The sequence below is a fragment of the Geotrypetes seraphini genome, chromosome 5 (genome assembly GCF_902459505.1).
Source record: "Geotrypetes seraphini chromosome 5, aGeoSer1.1, whole genome shotgun sequence".
In the NCBI taxonomy this organism is placed as follows: domain Eukaryota; kingdom Metazoa; phylum Chordata; class Amphibia; order Gymnophiona; family Dermophiidae; genus Geotrypetes; species Geotrypetes seraphini.
This window is the reverse complement of record NC_047088.1, coordinates 95,459,662-95,481,305: the sequence shown is the minus strand read 5'-3', so window position 1 is coordinate 95,481,305 and position 21,644 is coordinate 95,459,662. Positions and strand designations below refer to the sequence as shown.

The 21,644-nt window shown below is 42.5% G+C and overlaps 2 protein-coding genes and 1 long non-coding RNA gene across 3 annotated transcripts in view; 1 reads left to right on the top strand and 2 right to left on the bottom strand.

Annotated features, from left to right (window-relative positions):
- The window catches only part of LOC117360694, a 135,120-nt gene extending 134,941 nt beyond the window's left edge, over nt 1-179 (top strand). The window contains exon 4 of the long non-coding RNA XR_004539490.1: nt 53-179. This is a non-coding gene — a long non-coding RNA (uncharacterized LOC117360694). The remainder of the gene's footprint in view (nt 1-52) is intronic.
- GDPD3 (glycerophosphodiester phosphodiesterase domain containing 3) overlaps nt 1-6,219 on the bottom strand; it is a 112,103-nt gene extending 105,884 nt beyond the window's left edge. Inside the window, exon 1 of the mRNA XM_033944922.1 lies at nt 5,880-6,219. Within this exon, the coding sequence (XP_033800813.1) occupies nt 5,880-6,018 (139 nt within the window). The 5' untranslated portion in view covers nt 6,019-6,219. The remainder of the gene's footprint in view (nt 1-5,879) is intronic.
- A 10,904-nt stretch (nt 6,220-17,123) lies between these two features.
- Nucleotides 17,124-21,644, bottom strand: part of MAPK3 (mitogen-activated protein kinase 3) — a 105,876-nt gene continuing 101,355 nt past the window's right edge. Inside the window, exon 9 of the mRNA XM_033944443.1 lies at nt 17,124-21,565. The gene's annotated coding sequence lies outside the window, so the exon portion shown is untranslated. The remainder of the gene's footprint in view (nt 21,566-21,644) is intronic.

The following is a 21,644-nucleotide window of genomic DNA, read 5'->3' as shown; positions in this document are numbered from 1 at the left end:
TTTAAAACCAGTCTTTGCGAAGACAAGCTGATTGATATTATGATTTCAATAGGCATTCAACACGTCGTTCAAAATTGGAAGTCAGCGTCTCGTCTGAATTTCACCTTCTGGTAGAATTCCTTATGCCTTTATAAAAGATTTGAACAATATGCAGCTGAAAAAATGCCACAACGACAGAAACTATCGACCCAATCTCTTTGGGCTCCCATTGATGTTTATATTCAATCTTTATGATATTATCAATATATATATTATATTTTGCTTGTGAATATCTGATTTGTTTGCTATATTGTACCTCAATTGCACCTGGAATACTGTGTGCAATTCTGGAGGCCGCATTATCACAAGGATGTGCTGAGACTGGAGTCGGTGCAAAGAATGGCCACCCGGATGGTCTCGGGACTCAAGGATCTACCATACGAAAAACGGCTTGACAAATTACAGCTATACTCGCTCGAGGAGCGCAGAGAGAGGGGGGACATGATCGAGACGTTCAAGTATCTTACGGGCCGCATCGAGGCGGAGGAAGATATCTTCTTTTTTAAGGGTCCCACGACAACAAGAGGGCATCCGTTGAAAATCAGGGGCGGGAAACTACGAGGTGACACCAGGAAATTCTTTTTCACTGAAAGAGTGGTTGATCGCTGGAATAGTCTTCCACTACAGGTGATTGAGGCCAGCAGCGTGCCTGATTTTAAGGCCAAATGGGATCGGCACATGGGATCTATTCACAGGGCAAAGGTAGGGGAGGGACATTAAGGTGGGCAGACTAGATGGGCCGTGGGCCCTTATCTGCCGTCTATTTCTATGTTTCTATGTTTTCTATATCTGTATGATTTTATAATAAACAGATTGGAACTAAAAAAGACAACCAGAGTGGTTCTCATTATATGCAGATACTTTACTACTACTACTTCTTATCATTTCTATAGCACTACCAGATGCATACAGCATTGTACATTAAACACACAAGAGAGAGTTCCTGCTCAAAAGAGCTTACAATCTAATTTTGAGAGACAAACAAGACAACTCAATGCACACTTTCTCTGGTCCTAGTGGGCTCACAAACTAAAGTTTTTGTTCCTGGGCCAATGGAGGGTTAAGTGACTTGCACAGAATCCCCCCCCCCCCCCGTCCCAATATCCTCAATCTAAGGAATGAAATAACTAATACAGGGATGAAAAAGAGGATCTTTGAAGCACCAAGGTGGCTGATGCTTTGTTAAAACAGTGATATAGATATGCTAGGTAGCCCATGTGGCTCATTTTCAAAAAAGATAGATGTCCAAAAGACGGCATATACCGGCACATGGATGTCTTACTAGTCAAAACATCCAAGTGGCCATTTTCAAAACTGACTTTGTAGATGTCTTTCTGGTCATTTTGTTTCCAGTACGTCTAAATCTTTAGGGGGCATGTTAGAGGTGTTTTGGGCAGGATTAACACTGGGACGTTTTACAGCAGTGTACTGCAAACTATGTGCCTCGGCAAACTGGGGAGGAGAAGAGGTGCTGGTGCCGGCCGACTACAGAACAGCGAGAGGCATGTTCTGTAGGCAGTCAGCCGGTGTCGGTGCCTCTCCTTCGTTCTAGCCCTCTTCCCTGCTGGCACCCCCTACTGGCAGGGCCGCCATCAGAAATTTCTGGGCCCCTTACTGAGCAATCCTATTGGGCCCCCCACGCACCCCTTCCCCCCCGACCCCCCCTTCTTCCATGGGTCGAATACACACATACTTTTCTCTGTCGCTGCACTCTTTGACCAAAAGATTTGTAAGCCTGCAACCACGTCAAGGTAGACTCTTTCAGCAGGGCTCTAACCTAACCTAAACTAAACTAATCTATACCTATCTATTCTAAACTAACATATGTCTAATACTGAAATAATAACAAACTAACAAACATCTGCATAATAAATAATAGTGCTAGTAGCTATAATTCACTTTTGAATGTAAAATCTCAGTTAAGGATTTCTTTTGACCTTTGTAGGCCAGAAGTAGATCACAATTGCACAATATTTTTTGTAACAAGTATTAAATGTGTTTTTATAAATACTGTAAGCTTAATAAATATATCAGAAAAAACTACACATCTGAGCGCATATCTGAACATACACATCTGTATGATCCCATCCTCCTCAGCTTGCCTATAGCTGCATCATGCATGTTAAAAATGTACGATATGTTGATATGTGCACCTTCCTTCCTTCCCATCCATCCTCCTCAGCCTGTCCTTACACATCCACAGCTGCATGTTAATGATGATGTATATGTTATGATGATAAATAAGTGCATATGAGCACATCATTAACATGCAGCTATGGATGAATATAAAAAAGAAACAATATTCTGTACAATTGTCAATTTATAAATCAGCGTCTTCTCCCCACTCTCTCTTCCCCATTTCCCTTCAGCGTCCTTAGCCCACTCTCTCTCCATTTTCCTTCAGCGCACGCACATAAAAACAAGCAAGTAATTTATATCATTTTCATTCTATTCATTCATAGAAATTAAAGTCTAAATAATGCCAGTCACATAACAAAACATGATTTTTAAAAAATAATTCCCTGCACAGTCAAGCCTGCAAGGATTACTAGATGTCTTTCAGCAGCTCCCCTCCCTCCCTCCTCCTTACCTTTGTGGCCAAGTCAAAATGATCTACCAACTATAAAATTTTAAAAACACAAAGCACGCTGTACGCAGAGAAAATGTTAATTATCATTTATATTCCGCGGGTTTTCAAAGAGGTCAAGGCAGATGACTTTATGCAATGTCACCTCAGTAACAACTATACAAAAATAGACAAATATTCCCCCTCCCTTTTTACTAAAACACGATAGCGGTTTTTAGCGCAGGGAGCTGCGCTGAATGCCCCACGCTACTCTCAACGCTCATAGGCTCCCTGCGCTAAAAAACGCTATTGCGGTTTAGTAAAAGGGAGCCATAGTGCAAAATATAGACAGCATATATAAATTCTCAAAGCAGACACATTTTGATCACTAAGTTGAAAATAAAATAATTTTTCCTACCTTTGGTAATTTCATCAGTCTCTGGTTGCACTTTATTCTTCTGACTATGCATCCAATATTTCTTCCCTTCTTTCAGCCTCCTGTATGCTTCCTCTCCTCCAGCCCTCATCCCTCCCCAAACTTTTTCTTTGTTTCACCCTGCCCCTTCTTTCTTTTTCTCTCTCTCCATACCCTCTTTCGTTCTGTATGTCTGTCTTTCTCTCTCTCTCCGTGCCCCATTTTTCTTTGTTTCACCCTGCCCCCTTTCTTTCTTTCTGGCTTCCTGTGCCCCCCTTTCTTTCTTTCTCCCTGCCCTCTCCTATGCCACCACCATTGGGAAAATGCTGCCACCGCCACTGGGGAATAGGCTGCCACTGCCGCCATCAGGAACAGGCTTGCACCGAGTTCGCCCTGCTTCTCTTCCCCACGGGGCTGACCAACTCTCGCCACCCGACGTCAATTCTAACGTCGGAGAGGACGTTCTAGGCCAGTCAGGCAGTGATTGGCTGGCCCAGAACGTCCTCTCCGATGTAAGAATTGACGCGAGTGGCGAGAGTTGGTCGGCCCCACAGGGAAAAGCAGGGAGAACTTGGTGCCGGCCTGTTCCCGATGGTGGCGGTGGCACTCAAGTGGCTAAAGAGCCGCAGTTTGCCGGCCTAGGGAGAACACTGGAGGGTGGCCACCTGTGCACCCCCTTGGGATGTAAACCCGGGGCGGGGCGGACCGCCCCCCCCACCCTCCCCCACCATGGTATGCCACTATTTGTACCTCCCTCCCTATGACCAAAAATTCTCCTTTCTTCTATTCCCCATGTACACAACCATCTTTTTCCCTCACTTCCTCTCTCCCAAGTCCATGCCTTCTGTGTCCAAAAACCCATTCCCTCCCCCACCTCAGCATCTCTTTCCCTCCCTTCCTCTCTCCCAAGTCCATGCCTTCTGTGTCCAAAAACCCATTCCATCCCCTACCTTAGCATCTCTTTCCCTCCCTTCCTCTCTCCCAAGTCCATGCCTTCTGTGTCCAAAAACCCATTCCCTCCCCTACCTCAGCATCTCTTTCCCTCCCTTCCTCTCTCCCAAGTTCATGCCTTGTGTCCAAAATGCACTCCCTCCCCCCTTTTGTGTTCTGTGTTTGCCTCCCAGCCCATCTTTGCAACTTTCTCAGCAAAACGGAGTTCGAGCCGAGAGGCTTGTCTCCTGTTTCCTGCCTGCCCTGCCACGCACAAATAGCCGACCGGAAGTATTGTCCGACGTCAGCGCTGACGTCAGAGGGCAGGCTTTGCTTAAGCTCTCCCTCCGACGTCAGCGCTGACATCGGGGAACACTTCCGATCGGCTATATGTGAGCGGCAGGGCAGGTAGGAACAGAAGACGAGCCTCGCGGCTCGAGATGTATTGAACTCCGCGAGTCCCCCGTCCAGCTCTCTCCTGTGCACCTGGGGTGGACCGCCCCCCCCCTAGGTACGCCACTGGGACTGGCACCGGTCCATGGACCGGCGGTTGAAGAACTGTGGCCTGGGAGCCTGGGCCCCCTGTCAGCTCCGGGCCTCTGAATGCAGGACTGGTAGTACTGCCCTGATGGCGGCCCTGCCTACTGGCATCTCAGGGCCCTTCTGAAGGACCTTTGCGCATGCACAGATGTTGATATGATGACATCATGTATATGATGTCATCACGGCAACACCCACCCACTTCCGGGTGCCCCCAGCTGCAGCCACTACCTTTAGTGTGCTGCAGCTCGAGAAAGTTTGTGGGACACTTTTTTAAACATCTTACAAAAAATCCAAGGCACATTTTGGGCTAGACTTGTTTTTCAAACAAATAAGGGCCCAAAAGGTACTCAAACTGAGCAGATGACCACTGAAGGGATGAAAATATATCCTCCACCCTTCCCCAGTGGTCACTGACTCCCTCCCACCTCCCAAATATCTGCATGAGACAGTACATATCTGTCTCTATGACAGCTGAAAATTATATGGCCAGTCCTAGCAGAGCTGCAAGGTCTCTGGAGTAGCCTTGTGGGCAATGCAGTAGACTGCAAAGGGACCTAGGCCCATATGCTATCCTAACTAGTACACTTGTGGAAAGTGTGAGTCTACCCCCAAAAACCCACAACCATATAAGTGCCACCTGCAGGCATAAGGGCTATTGGGATGGTAGGCTACAGTAGGCTTTGGGGGAGTTTTGGAGGGCAGTGAGATGTGTAGCTGGCACCCTTACTGTGAAGTTCATAGCTGTGGCCCCTAGGATGCCCTACTGCTCTGCTGGCTTGTCTGTGTGGCCAGTCCATTAAAACATTGAGCTGGACAAAACATCGAGGTGGGCCATTTTTGAAGGAAAAAAAAAAAAAAGATGTTTTGCAGGTTTGAAAATGGGCATTTTCTCCGCCCGATTTTTGAATGTTTTTCTCAAAACATCCAAAGTCATTCTGTATTGTTTGGAGCTTATGTACTACAATATATTGAGGAGAATACAGTCTCTAACATCAAATGTGCTTTACTGTTTTAAGTACTGGCCCTATGGAACCACCTCCATAGTTCAATTTAAGTGCTCTGGTTGTCTCAAAAGCCTTAATCCAGTACTAAATTACTGCACAATATGGCTCTGTATGATGTAAGATTCAAGAACCTAGGACAAATGATAGTATGACAGGGTCAACTACAAAATAATTGATTTGCTGAAAAAATAAATGACTTCCTTGAATGTAAATTGGTCTCTTAGAACTCCACACAGATCTGTTCAGCACTACAGGAAGGTTTTCTCAGGGACGTAGGGCAGGGGGTGGAACCTTCAACGTAATATATTTCATTATATATCTCTCAGTTTTCTACTATCACTAACCACTGCTTTTTCCCTCCCTGAACCCCATCCCAACTTACCCCCTCGGTGGGAGATGTGATGACAGTTGAAGGAAAGATGCTTCTTCTGGTGGAGGTAGTGTGGATTCCTCAGGAGGTACCAGGATGTCAAGGAATAACCCCCCAGCAGAGGTAGTGCATAGTAGAGAGCACGGCCCATAGCGAGAGAGGGAGATGGAGTGCTTGCAAACGCTGACTGTAATTCCAGAGGGACCACACACTAAAAGACACTGTCAGCTTCCCTGTGCAAAATGAGAACGTGAGCAATAAAGCCAGGGAGTGACAGGGCGAAAGAGAGCAAATTCCACCCCTCCTGTAGAGCTGGTTTGAGCAGTTCTACCTCCTTTGGTGTGCCATGACCCTAATCTTACTTATTCCCATCTATTTGTTTTTCTAGGTACAGAGATTGGTCAATGCAGCCCTGACATAAGCCTGACTGGCTGTTTCTCATGAGCACTTTCTGATCCAGGTGTACATTTTTATTACTTTTCCTTTTAATATCCTTTCCAATCCAACAGAAGCTGGAAAGAATTATACAAAAGGGGTTGAGATTGTCTGTCCAGGGCAAAATAACACACTGAAAATTTAACAAAATGGTCCCCCAAAAAGACCCAATGCATTTCTACAAGAAAATGAGTTCCAGCGTCTGTAACATAGAAACTGAAAAAAACTTAGCAGTTAAGGAATTCTTTCTGTCAAACTCTCCTAATTTTCTGCTCTCCCAAGTACCACCCTCTAAATACCTTCACCTGCAGCTGCCTCAATACCTCTTCAAATTGTCCCATGTCAAAACTACCCCAACTTCTCCAGCAACTGCAAAAATTGTTTCGACTCAAAATGTACCTCAATTGTTGTTTGTATATTTATTGTGTATTTAATCTTGCAATCTACCTTGTAAAAGGTGGACTATAAATAATAAACTGCACTATTCCACAAATTGCTTCCATCCCCAAATCTAGTCCCTGCAACTATATACTCTTCCAGAGATTCCACTCTCCTGCCAATTTTCCGCATGGGGTGGGTGTGGGTGTGTGTGTGGGGGGAGGGGGGGACACTAGACCACCAGGCATTTTTTGGGCTACATTTATGAGGAATTGGGGCTGGTGGTGGATCTGAGAGCCATTTTATTTTCCTGTTGGTGCCTGGCCCAATCAGCACTCAAGCACTAACAGGAAAGTTAAGGTTATGACATCTCAGATACTGCCTGTCAGGAAATATCAGCCCCGATTCCTCGCAAATGAAGGGTTGTTCCTTTTTGAGAAGCACCCAGAGGTGTCATTTTAATGTTAATGACCTCATTATACTACAGTTTTAATATTAATGACCTCACTATACATTTGCATAGTACAATCAGAGGCTGCTAGAAAGCACAGAAAAGATCAGAGTGAGCAGTTTTAATAATCAGATTTAATCAGTTTTAATAATAATAGAACATTCAAATTCCAAGCAGGTAGACTGCAAACTTGGACAGGCTACTTCACTTATGCCGCCAGAGAATCATATAGTATCTTTAGGAAAGAACTAAAAACCACATTGTTTAAGAAATTTATAACCTAACCAGACTTCTCCCCTAAAATCGGAGCCTCCTCCCATCCCAAGGAGTCCGTCTACCCTCTTCTGCCAAAATTTCTATCTTTAATTGTTACCAGTTTTTCCCACTGGTGCCCGTCCTTCGTTCAAATGTACCAACTTAACAACTTACTTCTCATCAACATCTTATGTTATCTTTTTCACCTTCGCAGCCTTGCACCTTTGTAACTCAAAGCGCAATCTCCTTTCTCTTCTCCTACTTATGCTCTGAATATCGTCGACTGTATAATGCTACTCATTGTGAAACCATATAATACACAGCCCTGTAACTCTCCTGTTACTATCACTAGATGTTCAATGCTATACTCTGTAATTCGCTGTCTGTAGTTTCTCTTCATTGTAAACCGCCTAGAAGTCGCAAGATTGTTGGCGGTATATAAGAATAAAGTTATTATTATTATTATTATAATACATGCATTTAACAATGGTTTAGCACCATCATTAAATGCATGAGAACTTTAGAGAATCCGGCTCAGTAGTTTGATATTTTAAAAAAAAAGATGTTATGTCTGAACTTAAAAATGAAGATCGAGAATTCCCATAGAAGCAAAGACAGAATGTGATTTCTTGCTGTATGAGTAGAGTTGACCTTCAAACAACTGCAAAAGAATGCATTACAAGAAGGAATAAAAAAAATACAGTACTTTGACAAAAGATGAACAGAAGCTATTTGTTCTTCGGCTAGTGGCCACCGAAAGAAGTTTCCTTCTGCATCAATGGCGGCTCTTATGTCTTAGACCATTTGTCAAATGCACAAAAATTACAATATACTGTTAAGTTTAGCAGTGGTTAAAAAAACAGCGAGATAGGGCGACCCCTAAACTTTAAGTTAAATTTTGTTTTTTATTTACAGAACAAAATGTGTTAATTTTTTTTGGACAACCCTATTGGGAGAGGTATATTTCGATTTCTTCCTAATTTGGCTTTTCTTCTCTCAAGCTTGGATCTCAGGAAAGCAATGATCAAGCAATAAAGGGCTGATGCAGAAAGCTACTGCAAACTTAACCACACAGATAACATACAAGGATGTGCACACATTATTGGTCACACAATGCAGAGAAGGTTGAACACAGGAGGCAACCTGTACAGTACTCGTGACCACATATTGCACTTTGAGTATGCCTACTTACTACACATTTAAAGCAAATATGCAGTGAGTGTGGTACATACAAGGGGCATGCCCTACATTTAATGCACAGGGCAGTCAGGTAATACAGCCTAGATGCCACATTTCATGAAGTACCAGATATCATGAAAGCATCCGTTCAAATCATGCACTATATAATGTGGTACATGTCAAGCATAAAACTATGCACCATAGGACAAGGAGGCACTATTCCCAAACCAACACAGGTCCAATCCTTCCTTTTGTGCATCTGATCCCCTCCTTCAGCCATAGTATTGTAGTAGTAGGGTCACTTTGGATTCCAGCACCTTCCAGGTTGGCAGAATAGCACTTACCTGCCCCTGGAGACCATTATAGCACCATAAAGACAACTGCCAGTAGGTCCTGGGAGGGATCAAAGGAGCATCAGACGTTGGGTAGGCTGGGCCATTTTGGGAGAGAAAATAAGGAGTACCACTCCTCCCTTACAGCTACCCCATGATACTGGCTTTCTAATAGCACAGCTGCACTTACCACCTCTTCTTGGGGTGTCATTAAGTTTGGCTACATTATCAATAAGCCCAAAGTTATGGAATGATATCAAAACTAATTAGTGATGAAGCTAAAAACACTCCAGGAGAGAAAGAAAGCCAAAAAACTGCCTTGAATTTCAAAGAAACCAGAAAAGTAGCAGAACAAGGAAGACAAGCAAAACTTTCTGGTGATAAAGTATCACAAATGAACCAAGTGTTTCAACATCAAGTTCGGCAAGACAAAGAACTATATATAAAGGATAGTTGTCTGAAAACTGAATTGGAACATGTAAATGGAAAAACCAGATTAGCATTGTCAGGATATTAAGAGATTGCAGCAGAGATTCCAGCCTCTATTGAGGATGCTTAAAGACAGCAATGGAATTATATTGAATGATCCAGAAAGCATCAAAAAGAGATAGAAAGAATATATGGAAAATTTATACAATAAAGGCAATGAGGATAGCATTGGGGAAATTGAACTGGAAACTGATTAATTCAGTTGGAATACTGTCAATACCACTTGACTTGTTTTTCGATAAAGCTTTAATTATTGCTATGATTTCTTTTAAAATATATCTAGTTCTTTTTCTGTGTCAAAGGCTCAGAAGGTGTCATCATGGCCTTACTTAACTGTGTCAACAGATTTGGAAGTAGAAAACATGGCCAACCGATTAAAGATCACTGTTCCTACCTATACTGAAGAAAGGCAATGCCAAGAACTGTAACAACTACAGAATGATTGCATTAATTTCACACACAGCAAAATATTGCTGAAAATAATACAACGAAGGCTACTATCATACATTGAGCAAGAACTACCCGGAGTTCAGGCTGGTTTCAAAAAAGGATGAGGAACAAGAGACATTACTGCCAATTGTAGATGGATACTGGAGAAGAGCAAATAATGCCGGAAGGCCTTATATACTTTTGCTTCGACAATAAAACTCTAGCACAAATGGGAATACCCAAACACATAACTCAGATGATAAAGAGCATCTACAAAAATCAAGAAGCAGCATTGAGAACAGAATATGGCAACACTAATTGGTTTCCACTAAACATGGCATCAGGCAAGGATGCATCTTGTCACCTATCTGTTCAACCTTTATAGCAAAGCATTCTTCAGAAAGCAAATTTGGAAGGAAAGCATATTGGTTTCAAAGTTGGTGGCCAAAATATTAAAAACCCATGCTATGTAGATGATACTACTCATTTCTATAGCACTACTAAACATACGCAGCACTGTACATCAAAATACAGGAAAGCCCCTGCTCGAAAGAACTTGCAATCTAGTCAAGACAAACCGGACAAGAAGGTTCATCAATACACTGTGCCCAGGAGAGAAAATTTCAGAAGGAAACCCTCTAAATAACAGAGGAAAATAACTTCTTTCTTACACAGAATTCCCTTTGATTTGGTGGATCACGTGAAAATGTTACAATGCTTGGACGCATCAGAGGAGAGTTATTGGACTGGTTCTGAGGTTTCCTTATATCCCGCACCTATCAAGTACGTTTCAATTATAACCTCTCTAATACCTGGAGCAACCCATCTGGAGTTCCTCAGGGGTCACTACTATCCCCACTGCTCTTTAATGTTTATATGTCATCATTAGGTGCACAACTGGCCCAGCGGGGAATAAAATTATTTAGTTATGCAGACGACTTTACAATCATTATTCCATTCGCCACTTCTCTCTCTGAAGCTACCCCCATGGCAACAGAAGTACTAAACTTGATGGAACAATGGATGACCAAATTTAGATTAAAGCTTAATTCAGAAAAAACAAAATTCTTTGCAGCCTCGCCATACTCACTTGTCACTAAAACATCACTATGCATCAACAAACTCAGTTACCCTATTCAACCTACAATGAAGGTTCTGGGAGTAATACTTAACCAAGGCCTAACCATGAAAGACCAAAGGGAACTCATTGATTAGAAGGGATTTCTTTACTCTCTGGAAGCTTTGGTCCATCAGAGCATACTTTGACACTTTATCATTCAGAATTCTGATACAATCCCTTAAACTAAGCCATCTGGACTACTGTAATATCGCCCACCTGGCAATCTCCCAGAAAAACTTGCAGAGACTACAACTGCTGCAGAACGCAGCGGTTAGGCTGATTTTTGGGTTGAAGAAGTCCAATCACATAACCCCTTCTTACCGACTCCTGCACTGGTTGCCAATGGAGGTACGTGCGAAGTTTAAGCTGGGATGTTTCTCCTTTAAGGCACTATACGGTTTAGCCCCTAAATATATAACTGACCTCTTCTCCTTCTCAACCAACAAACTTAAGAGAAGCTCACACCCGAAGTTCGTCTCCCCACCGGTTAGAGGATGTAAATTTAAAAGACACCATCAATATCTCCTCTCTTATCAAGCGGCATCATGGGGCAAAGACCTGGAAAAACTACTTAGGCATACAAACAACTATGGTGAATTTAGGAAACACCTAAAAACATATCTGTTCTTGAATTACCTAGGCAGCTGATCCGCACAATCTCTCCCACAACAACCGCTCTCATATTCTGTTAGTCACTAACCTTAAACTATGTAAGCGCTACTCAATTGTAGCATTCTTTTTAATCATTGTAAACCGCATAGAACTTCATGATCCTGCGGTATATAAACTGCTATTATTATTATTATATGGGAAGGACTTCCACACAAAGCTCATAGTTATACACTTCTCCCTCTGTATCTACGGTTTCCGTATCTGTGGATTCGCTTATTCACAATTTTATGGCTGCTGACTCCGCCCCCCAAATTACATCATCATTAAAGTTCTTTTTCCTTTTATTTTACTGATAAAAAAGTTTATCGCTTATCATTCACTCTGAAAATCGCAGTTTCATTCTTTCTCCCACAAATTCGCTGCTTCCATGCTTTCTCCCACAAAAATAGCTGCTTCCCTGTGTGCACTGAGAAAAACGCTGCTTCCCAGCATCCATTGAAAGGCTTCTTCCCAGCACGTATGGAGAAAATCGCTGGTAAATCGATGCTTGCCATTTGCCCTAAATTCTCTTTGAATCGCTGGTAGCCTGCTATTTGCCCTAAATTCTCTTTGAATCGTTGGAAATCGCTGCTTGCCTGCTCCTAGCCCTGAAATCGCTGGGAATCGCTGCTTGCCTGTTCCAAGCCCTTAATTCTTTGGGAATTGCTGCTTGCCTTCTCCAAGCCCTAAAATTGCTGCTTGCCTGCTCCAAGCCCTGAAATCGCTGCTAATTTCAAAAACCGTGAATAATAATAAAAACGTTTTCTAAAAAACGCAAACATATAAAAAGTTATTTGCGGTTTTTCCTTATTCACGCCTATGGTCCGCCTGCATTCAACGGGAATACGGAGGGAGAAGTGTATGTTGAATTTGTGACAGTGGAGCTATGGGTTGGGAAGGATAGGAAAGGTTATGCAGAAATGATTATTCAGATTTCTGAGATAACCAAGATCATTGTGAAGAGGCAATGCAGGTGATTTGTTCTGTTATTGAATCTGGAAAACAAAGATACTATGTTTAGGGCCTTGGGTGAATCTCTTCATAAAGGCATTAAATTCAACGCTCATCAGCAGAAGCAAAGATGACATGCTATATTTGAGAAAAGTCAAAGCCAAAAGTCATAACATGGGATTAGAACTGAACATGAACAAGACTAAGAACATGAATATTGAAAATGATGAAGATTTTGAGTTTGAAGGTGATAGAATAGAAGTTGTAAAGGTTTTCAGTCTCCTGGGCTCTTTTGTAAACAAAGAAGCAACTAGCAGGGAAGAAATACTCCATAGAATAGCACTTGGTCGCTCTTCAATGAAGGCTCTCAACAAAGTATTCAAAGGCAAGGAAATAACACTCTAAACAAAACAGACTTGTCCATGCACTCATTTTCTGAGTGGTCAATTACAGATACAAAAGCTGGACACTATGGAAACAAGACAGAAAGATTGACTCATTTGAGCTTTGGTTATGGAGAAGGATTTTGTGTATATTGTGGACCACTAGATTGATTCTGGAAGAGATCAAACCAGCTACGCCACTCGAAGCCCAATTGATGAAGTTACAACTGTCATATTTTGGTCATACCATCAGAAGAGAAAGATCATTGGAGGGCATCATGTTTGGGAAAATCGAAGGAACCAAGTGAAGAGGACAACCTGCAATCAGATGGCTGGACACATTGAAAACAACTCTGGGAATGATGCTGGAGGTCCTTACCAGACTAGCACACAACCAGTTTCTCTTTAGATCACTAGGACTTGAACATGAGTTGATGGCACCTAACATCAACAATCCTGACAGTCAGCAAACAGTAAACTGTGCACTAGCTATCACAACCAGCCAAATTGTGCTACTGTCTGCTATCCTGAAACCCCCACAATGCCAGAAGGGTAGCATTTGAGAATTTTTTTGCCAGGTGCAAGGTAGCATAGTTTGGTTGAGAAAATCTCATGTCTTAAAAAAAAAAAAAAAAAAATTAAATATCTAATTTTTCTTGTAGCCAGAACAAAGGTTTTGAAAATACAGAAAGGAAGTAAAAGCCACAATGTGCCTGTTCTATAAAAAATGAAAACACCACACTTTGATGGGATATATATTCATCTGCCAGCTTAGGGAAGGCTCAGAAGCAGGAGCTCATTTGCACAGAGGTGCTGCAAAAACACCTGGGAGCTCTCTACTCACCCTGACTGGAAAAGGGATGTAAAAACAAGAATTCCAGAGCAGAACATAAAAATTGTCTCTGCTGGGTCAGACCATAGGTCCATCGCGCCCAGCAGTCTGCACCCGCTGTGGCCCCCCAGGTCACCTGTAAGTATTCTTATACATAAATCTTTTATTCCCTAATTGTTTAATTTCCTGTATTGTAGCCCTCTATCTATCCCCTTTTCTTTCAGGAAGTCGTCCAATCCCTTCTTGAAACCCAATATTGTACGCTATCCTATCACCTCCCCCGGAAGCACATTCCAGGTGTCCACCACCCTCTGAGTGAAGAACTTCCTAGCATTCGTTTTGAATCCGTCTCCTTTCGATTTTTCTGAATGACCTCTTGTTTTTGATGTCCCCACTAGTCTGAAGAATTTGTCCCTCTCCACCTTCTCTAAGCCTCTCATGATTTTATATAAGTCTCTATCATGTCCCCTCTAAGTCTCTGCTTTTCCAGGGTGAAAAGCCCCAGCCTCTCCAGCCGTTCAGCATATGAAAGGTTATCCATGCCCTTTATCATCCTCATTGCTCTTCTCTGGACCCTCTCGAGTATCGCGATATCCTTCTTAAGATACGGCGACCAGTACTGGACGCACCAGATGCAGTCGCACCATCGCTCGATACAGTGGCAGGATAACTTCCTTCGTTCTGGTAGCGATACCTTTTTTGATAATGGCAAACATTCTGTTCGCTTTCTTTGAGGCCGCTGCACATTGTGCCACAGCTTTATCGTTTTATCCACCAATACCCCCAAGTCTTTTTCTAGGTTGCATTCCCCCAGTACTCTCCCTCCCATCGTGTAGCTGTACATCGAGTTCCCTTTCCCTATATGCAAGATTTTACATTTCTCTACATTGAAGCTCATCTGCCATTTATTTGCCCACTCCCTCAGTTTGTCCAGGTCTCCTTATAGCTCTTTGCATTCCTCAACAGTTCTGACCCTACTGGAGAGTTTTGTGTCATCCGCAAATTTTATGATTTCACACTTCGTCTCTGTTTCCAGGTCATTAATGAATATATTGAACAGCAGCGGTCCCAGCACTGACCCCTTTGCAGTCAGAGTACTATCCCTTTACTCCTACCCTCTGCTTCCTGTTTGCCAACCAGTTCTTGATCCATCTGTGCACATCCCATTCCACCCCGTGGCTCCACAATTTCTTAAGTAGTCGCTCATGGGGTACCTTAAGAACATAAGAAATGCCTTTACCGGATCAGACTGAGGTCCATCTAGTCCGGTGCTCCGCACACGTGGCGGCCCATTTAGGTACTCCTTTCTGGAGACCCGACTTTATCGTATCCCTCAATATGATATGCAAGAAGGTGTGCATCCAACCTGCGCTTGAATCCCAGTACAGTAGTCTCCGCCAAAAACTCCTCCAGGAGTGCATTCCAAGCACCCACCACTCGCTGTGTGAAAGAACTTCCTGACATTTGTCCTGAACCTGCTGCCTCTCAGTTTCAGGCTATGACCTCTTGTCTGTGTCACATCAGAGAATGTTAGCAATGCTGCTTCTTGGTCTATTGTATCAAATCCTTTTAATATTTTAAAAGTCTCTATCAAATCCCCTCTCAGTCTTCTCTTCTCGAGGGTAAACAATCCCAGTTTCCTGAGTTGTTCCTTGTCGAAGCACTGGGAAAAGCAAGAGCTGCTTTGGGAGATCAGTGACCCTTGAGGGAAAGAATGTTGACAAATGTCTAATTCTTGGTAAGCCTGTCCAGTAGAGCATGGTGTGACCGGAGAGTGCTCAAGCATGACAACTAGCAAAGGGCCCAGTGGAGTGTGTGTGAGTGACCAGGAGAGTCCTCAGGGAGAGACTGGTGACTGGAGAGTCCATGGGAGATCAGTGTGCCAGTGGAAGCCTGGTTGGAAGTGATTGGCAAGTGACCCAGCGGGAAGCAGTCAGACGTTTGAGGTACTAGGCTAATGGTGTCTGCTGAGTGACCAGCAGAGGGACTGGTAATGGTACTGGAAGCAGCCAAAATACCCAGAAAGAAGCAGCCAGAACCAGAGTGACTGGCAAGTGATCCACCAGCAAAGAGACTGGTAATAGTACTGGAAGCAGCCAGAAGTCCAGGGAAAGTTGAAGAGAACATGGTGGCAACCAGAGGGACTGGTGCGACCTCGGGTGGCCAGACTGACCAGGAAGGAGTGTTGACAGAAACCTGGTCATGTTTTAGAAGTGTGTAAGTGAAGTGTGTCTGGAAGACCAGAAGAGTCAGGTGGTGGTGCAGCGATAAGAAGGTGACCACTTGGCCCATTCACACACACATATGTAGTTCTGCAGAGAAATTTTTGAGGTTAATATTCATTCACAGAACAGCAGCTGCAAATGTTTGCTGTATTTCCCATTTTCCTTGGCCATGCTCACTGCTGAAGACCTTTGTGTACACATTTGGCAGCATTCCTCCCCCCCCTAAATATGCAAGTTCTGCACTTTAAATTTGTATCCATTTAACTTTCTGCATGGTGTAGTTTTAAGTTCATGGTAAAAGCTATTCAAATATGGTTCTGTGCTGCTTTCTGTAATGAGTGAGAAAAGGGGCTTAAAGAGTAAGGTAAGCTTTCATAAGAGAATGACAGACTCCTTGCATGAAACTTGTCATCTCTGCTGCCTCCTTCCCCATCACAAACTGTCCTCACAAGTACTATATTGCCCCTCTTATAGGCATCATATCCCTCCAGACACCAGCGATAAAGACATGTAAACACATACACACCCCAACAGATAAAGATGGCAAATTCCCTATCCCTGTACTTCCTTTGTTAATTCTATTGTAAAACAGACTTACTGCATCATACAGTTTTCTTAGCTGTTGTTATGTGCACTGCCAATATATGTTGCCATGGGCACAGCCAGATTAAACTATTGGCAAACTATGCATCTTCTTTGGGTCCACCTTGAGATGTACTCAAGATTAGAATTGCCAATGTTGTGGCTATTTTCAAGATTCAACAGAAATTTAAATTAATGTCCATAAGGTTGAAGAATGGCTACTATGTCTGATCTTTTTTTCTGAGCAGAAAACCTCTAGCTGCAGTTTTATTATCTTCCACCCCCCCTCAAATGAAACATGCCTTCGTTTCCAGGGTAACTAGCAGCAGAGGCTATAGGTAGGATCCAGCCAATAGAAAGGTGGCAGGGGCGGAGCATTGAAAAGCAGCTCTAGCCACAAGAAAGGTGGTGATCTGGAGGAAGTTAGTGTTCTCTAAACCCACTCTGTTATGGGACCTTTCTATTAGGGCACTTTCAATACCTCCTAGACTAGTGAAGGATAACACTACACAGCTGCAATGAGACCTTTTGAGACAAGAAAGATGCAGAAAAGAGACAAGTAAGCCCTGGAACATCAGGAATGTTTTATTAGTTTACTGTACAATTAAGAAGCATACAGAAAGCCACTGTTAACAAATGCTGCGCAGCACACCTTATATCACTGGAGATGCCCAATAGGATGCTTGGCTGCATGGGTCAATAAGGAAAGCAAATCAATTTCCACAAAGGGAAAACTTAATAGGCAACCTGTAATGTCTTCTTTGGAGTTTGTATGATGGAAACAGAAGGGCAGATACTAAAATACTGCACATCATCTGCTATTACAGCACTTCTTGCTGGAGGGACAATGCAAACCTCACCAATGCCCTTCCCAGAATAACCATATTTCCAGTCTTTTTGTTCAATTTAATGCCCAAATTACCACAACCATTTTGATTCTTCCACACAGAAAACATGTTGTGCAGGGACATTAATATGTACAAACTTGTCCCCATCGTATGGTCCCCTCCTACAGAAATAGCACTCCCAGTCTATACAGGCACATTTTGGTTATATGCACAAAACCTGATGAGATATGGGCAGGAACAAGTGATGCAGATGGCTGAAAAATATGGATCTGCTATGGTAATTCAGATAGGAGGGGTTGAAATCTTGGAAAAGGCCAGCAGGTCCTGCAAAGCTAAAAAATACGATTGTATATAACTTCCTGCTGCTAGCAACAGGTAACCTGGTCCTGGTTGCCCTCCCATAGCCCATATTATCTATGACATTACCAAAGGGATTAAATTACCTTTATTTATTTTCTTAGCTCTTTAGCCCATCTTCCCCCAAAAGCCCAAAACAGATTACAGATGATTATATTCACAGTACTTTTAAGGAATGCAGGGAACCTGCCTGCAATGCAATAGAGCAGGACTCGTGATCTAAAAAATGCAGGAAATAGTAATTCTAAATTTGAAGCTTAAAAAGCAAATCCCTTTTTTTTAAAATACTATCTCCTGTCAGTCTCCTTGAAATCATCTTCAAGTTCCTGTTGATCATATACTGTAGATGGGAAATAGACTCCTCTCAGGGTCATGACCTTGATATATGCATGTTTAGCACTTGAGATAGGGAGGCTGTGCATATAAGTAATGCCCTGTACATTACTCTATGTATCTGTTTATGGGAGTGCATGTATGTGCACAGTGTAAATGTGTTAATTTATGTACATCACAATATTTTGAATAGAATGGATAAAAATCATCATTATTTCCCTAACTACAAAGGCTTTTACAAAGTTACTGTGCACATCTCTCAGATACCATGCAATGCTTTTTTCATGACTATACCAGAAAATAATGAAGAATATTTATTTTAACTTTGAATTGGGCTCCCCTTTTCAAAGGGGCTGATGAAAATATAATCTCTGGATCTGCTCCAAAAACTACTGTAGGCCCAGGACTGGTGGTATGGAACGCTTTAATTTCCCACCCACAAACCCCAACCCATCCCACCCCAAAGCAGATACAAAACTAACACTGAACTTTTTATATACACATATATAATTTCTTTTTAATAAACAATCCCTTTTTATATAATTTCAAGTTTGCAGTCACATATGTAAGAAACAAAAGCTGGCCCTGCTGCAAGTGGACAGTTGGTCAGAGCAACATCTGTGTATACTGTAGCTAAGTCTCTGGCTTCATCTCATGCAGGGCCCTCCCTCAGAGGTGCTACAAAGTGAAACTTGGCACACAAAGCACCACTTGCTCTGCCACCCATGCTCTCACAATCTACAGTCTACAAACATACCCTTTCTTACATTGAAATTATCTGGGGATCCAAGGGACTAATTTATGACCAGCAATCACCAAGAACAAGTAGTCACTAATAAGCACTGGTAAATCACTCGGACTCTGGCAGTAACTAGTAGTCACTGAAGGTCATTTACAGTCTCCAGGAGTCAGTGCAAACAGATTAAATATTACATTCAGAGCAGCAATTTCTGACTGCAACTTCTCCAGAAAAGATCTGTGCCATCTGGGCAACACAGCAGCCTTTTTACATGGCTTTCCTGACAGTGGAGGAATCACAGGGAGGGAAGGCTTGTATCCCATGACCAACAAGCCACCACAGCAAAACTAATGTTATTTATCTGCAGAATCAACTTGATTAATGAAAACCAGGCTATTCCTTTCTCTTCCTCTCCTGAGGTTGGTTTTTGCAATGCAAGGATTGGCTGGAAGTGGGGAGGGGAACAAGCATCGACAGGTATAGCACGGTGCAAAAAGAGAGGGCAGGGCTCTCGGCAACAGCTGAGAAAGCATGCGAGTATCTGCTCAGCTTCTCCAGGAAACTCCTGAGGAATGTGCATATGAGATCCACAGATAAGCCAGTAAAAGAATACTGAGAGAGGGAGAGAACATAGTGAAAATGTTCTTTAAAACAAATCTGTCTATAATCCTCCTTTGGATACCTTGTATCTGCTCTGCAACTCTTAGTTCCTGTTACCTAGTTCCACAATCAGGCAGTGCAATTTTACAATGGTCTATAAAGCACTGGATGGGTTATCTTGCACTGGTTTCACTGTACAATAGATAAAGTTGCTGTCTGTTGCTATCTGTGCTGAGCAGAAGATGAACAAAGCATATCCACTGCCTCATAATTCAGTCTACTTCATAGCAGCTGACTTCAAAATTGAATTAATTCTAACTGGGGATCAGAACAAGTTCTATGAGAATGGGCATAAAGGAGCATGCTGCAGGTCTCTGTATACAGTGCTTCAAGGGCATTTTCTAAACAAAATGTTAATGATTTCTTGAGGAGCCGTCAAGACCACTTAAGACATTACATACATTGACACAGCTATTGCATTGATCCATCACCATCTAAATCACTAACATCTAATCAAAATAGACCAATTAGATGCAGTGTGTGATGTCACTGATGACAGATCTGAACATGGCTGCACTTGGAAGATGAAGTTAAAAGGCTCTGGCTCCTCTTTAAAGCACCCTGTGGACTGCACAATATTTGGAAAACAAAAGGCAGACATCTTCCCCTCATCCCACACTAGGATCCCCTTACACTTCTCCCTCAACAGAAGTTGAACAAGAGCAATGCACAGCTGTCTGCCATGTTTAAATTCATTACTGGTGACTACTATACAGTCTAAACTCAGGGAAGAAGGATCAGACTGCCCTTTCAGTCTCCAATTCCCCCTCCCCATCTACTATAAACCACACATCCTTTCCACCTCTTGCCAATCACTTTATAAACTTGCACTGGTGCTTCAGCTAAAATGCACAATGTCCAGCCAAGGATATCATGCAAGGGAGAGGTTATATCCCATTATTTAAAAATCACACAAGCCCATTCACAGACCAAAATATCCATCTGTCTGCTCCAGACTCCAAATATACACAGACATACAGTACATTCCATACATATACAGTATAGTATACATACAGTGCATATATATATATACATAGTCTATAAATGTCCTGTATACATACTGTGTATATATATCTCTATAAATATATATGTCACACGTTAAGTTTCAGATAACTTCTTTTTTGCCCCAAAGACACAAGTTAGAAAGCCCAGAATATAAATGAAAAGGAAAGCAAGAAACTGCCCCCCCTCAGGGAGAAGTATGCCCCTCCATATACGATTACTCATTTTAAAATTATATACATATAAAAAAGCACAATTTCCCCAAGGCAGCATCATAGAACAGTAAAGCAAGAAGGGCTTAGAGCCACATCTTTAAAAAAAAAAAAAAAAAATTAGTATGCTCTTTGTGATTCCTCTGTGAAATCACCATCACCAATAATAATAATAAAATCCTAAACACAAAATTAACAAACCATGAAACACATTCAGAGTATGGATGCTCCCTTCCTTTCACCTGCCCAATGTGTCAGAGTGCTGGACTCTCCACTCTCACACCTCTGAAAATGTACTGAAACATTTAATACAGTCATGAGAGTGCAGTAGCAGCAGGACCCTTCTCAAAAAAGCAACAGTTTAGACCACCCCCCCACAGCAAAAAAATTAGTACTACTAATACAGAAGAAAAAAAAGTATCCATCCATCCTGACAGTCAAAATGATGCCAAGGAGAATACCATAAAAGCAGGAGGGGAGAGGGTAGTACTGGGAGAAAGGGGAATTTGAATGGAGGTTAAGGCCTTTCTGTTGTCCCTACAGAATATGCAGTCACAAGACAATCACTGATAAATCACAGACAGAGGCCTGGCAAGGACCATTATAGAGTCAGCTTTCAGAAAAAAAAGCTGTGGATGTTTTGGGGAGAGGATGGGATGGACAATTGAAGGACTAAAGCCAGTGATGCTTTTGGCCTGTGCAGGCATCAGGGGCAGGAAGGGGGGAAATGTTCCTGTGGCACTTGTCTTTGGGGGTAAGGGAGTGAGCAAGGGAGGCTATTACAATCCAAGCCATGTGTTCTTCCACCTCCTCCCACAGATGTTCCGGTTCTGTAGGTTCCAGTTTCTGGGCAACCTGCATAAATCAAAGAGAATGACTTATAAAATATGAGAGAAATAGAAAACAGATGGAAATGGAATAAGGTAGAGATATC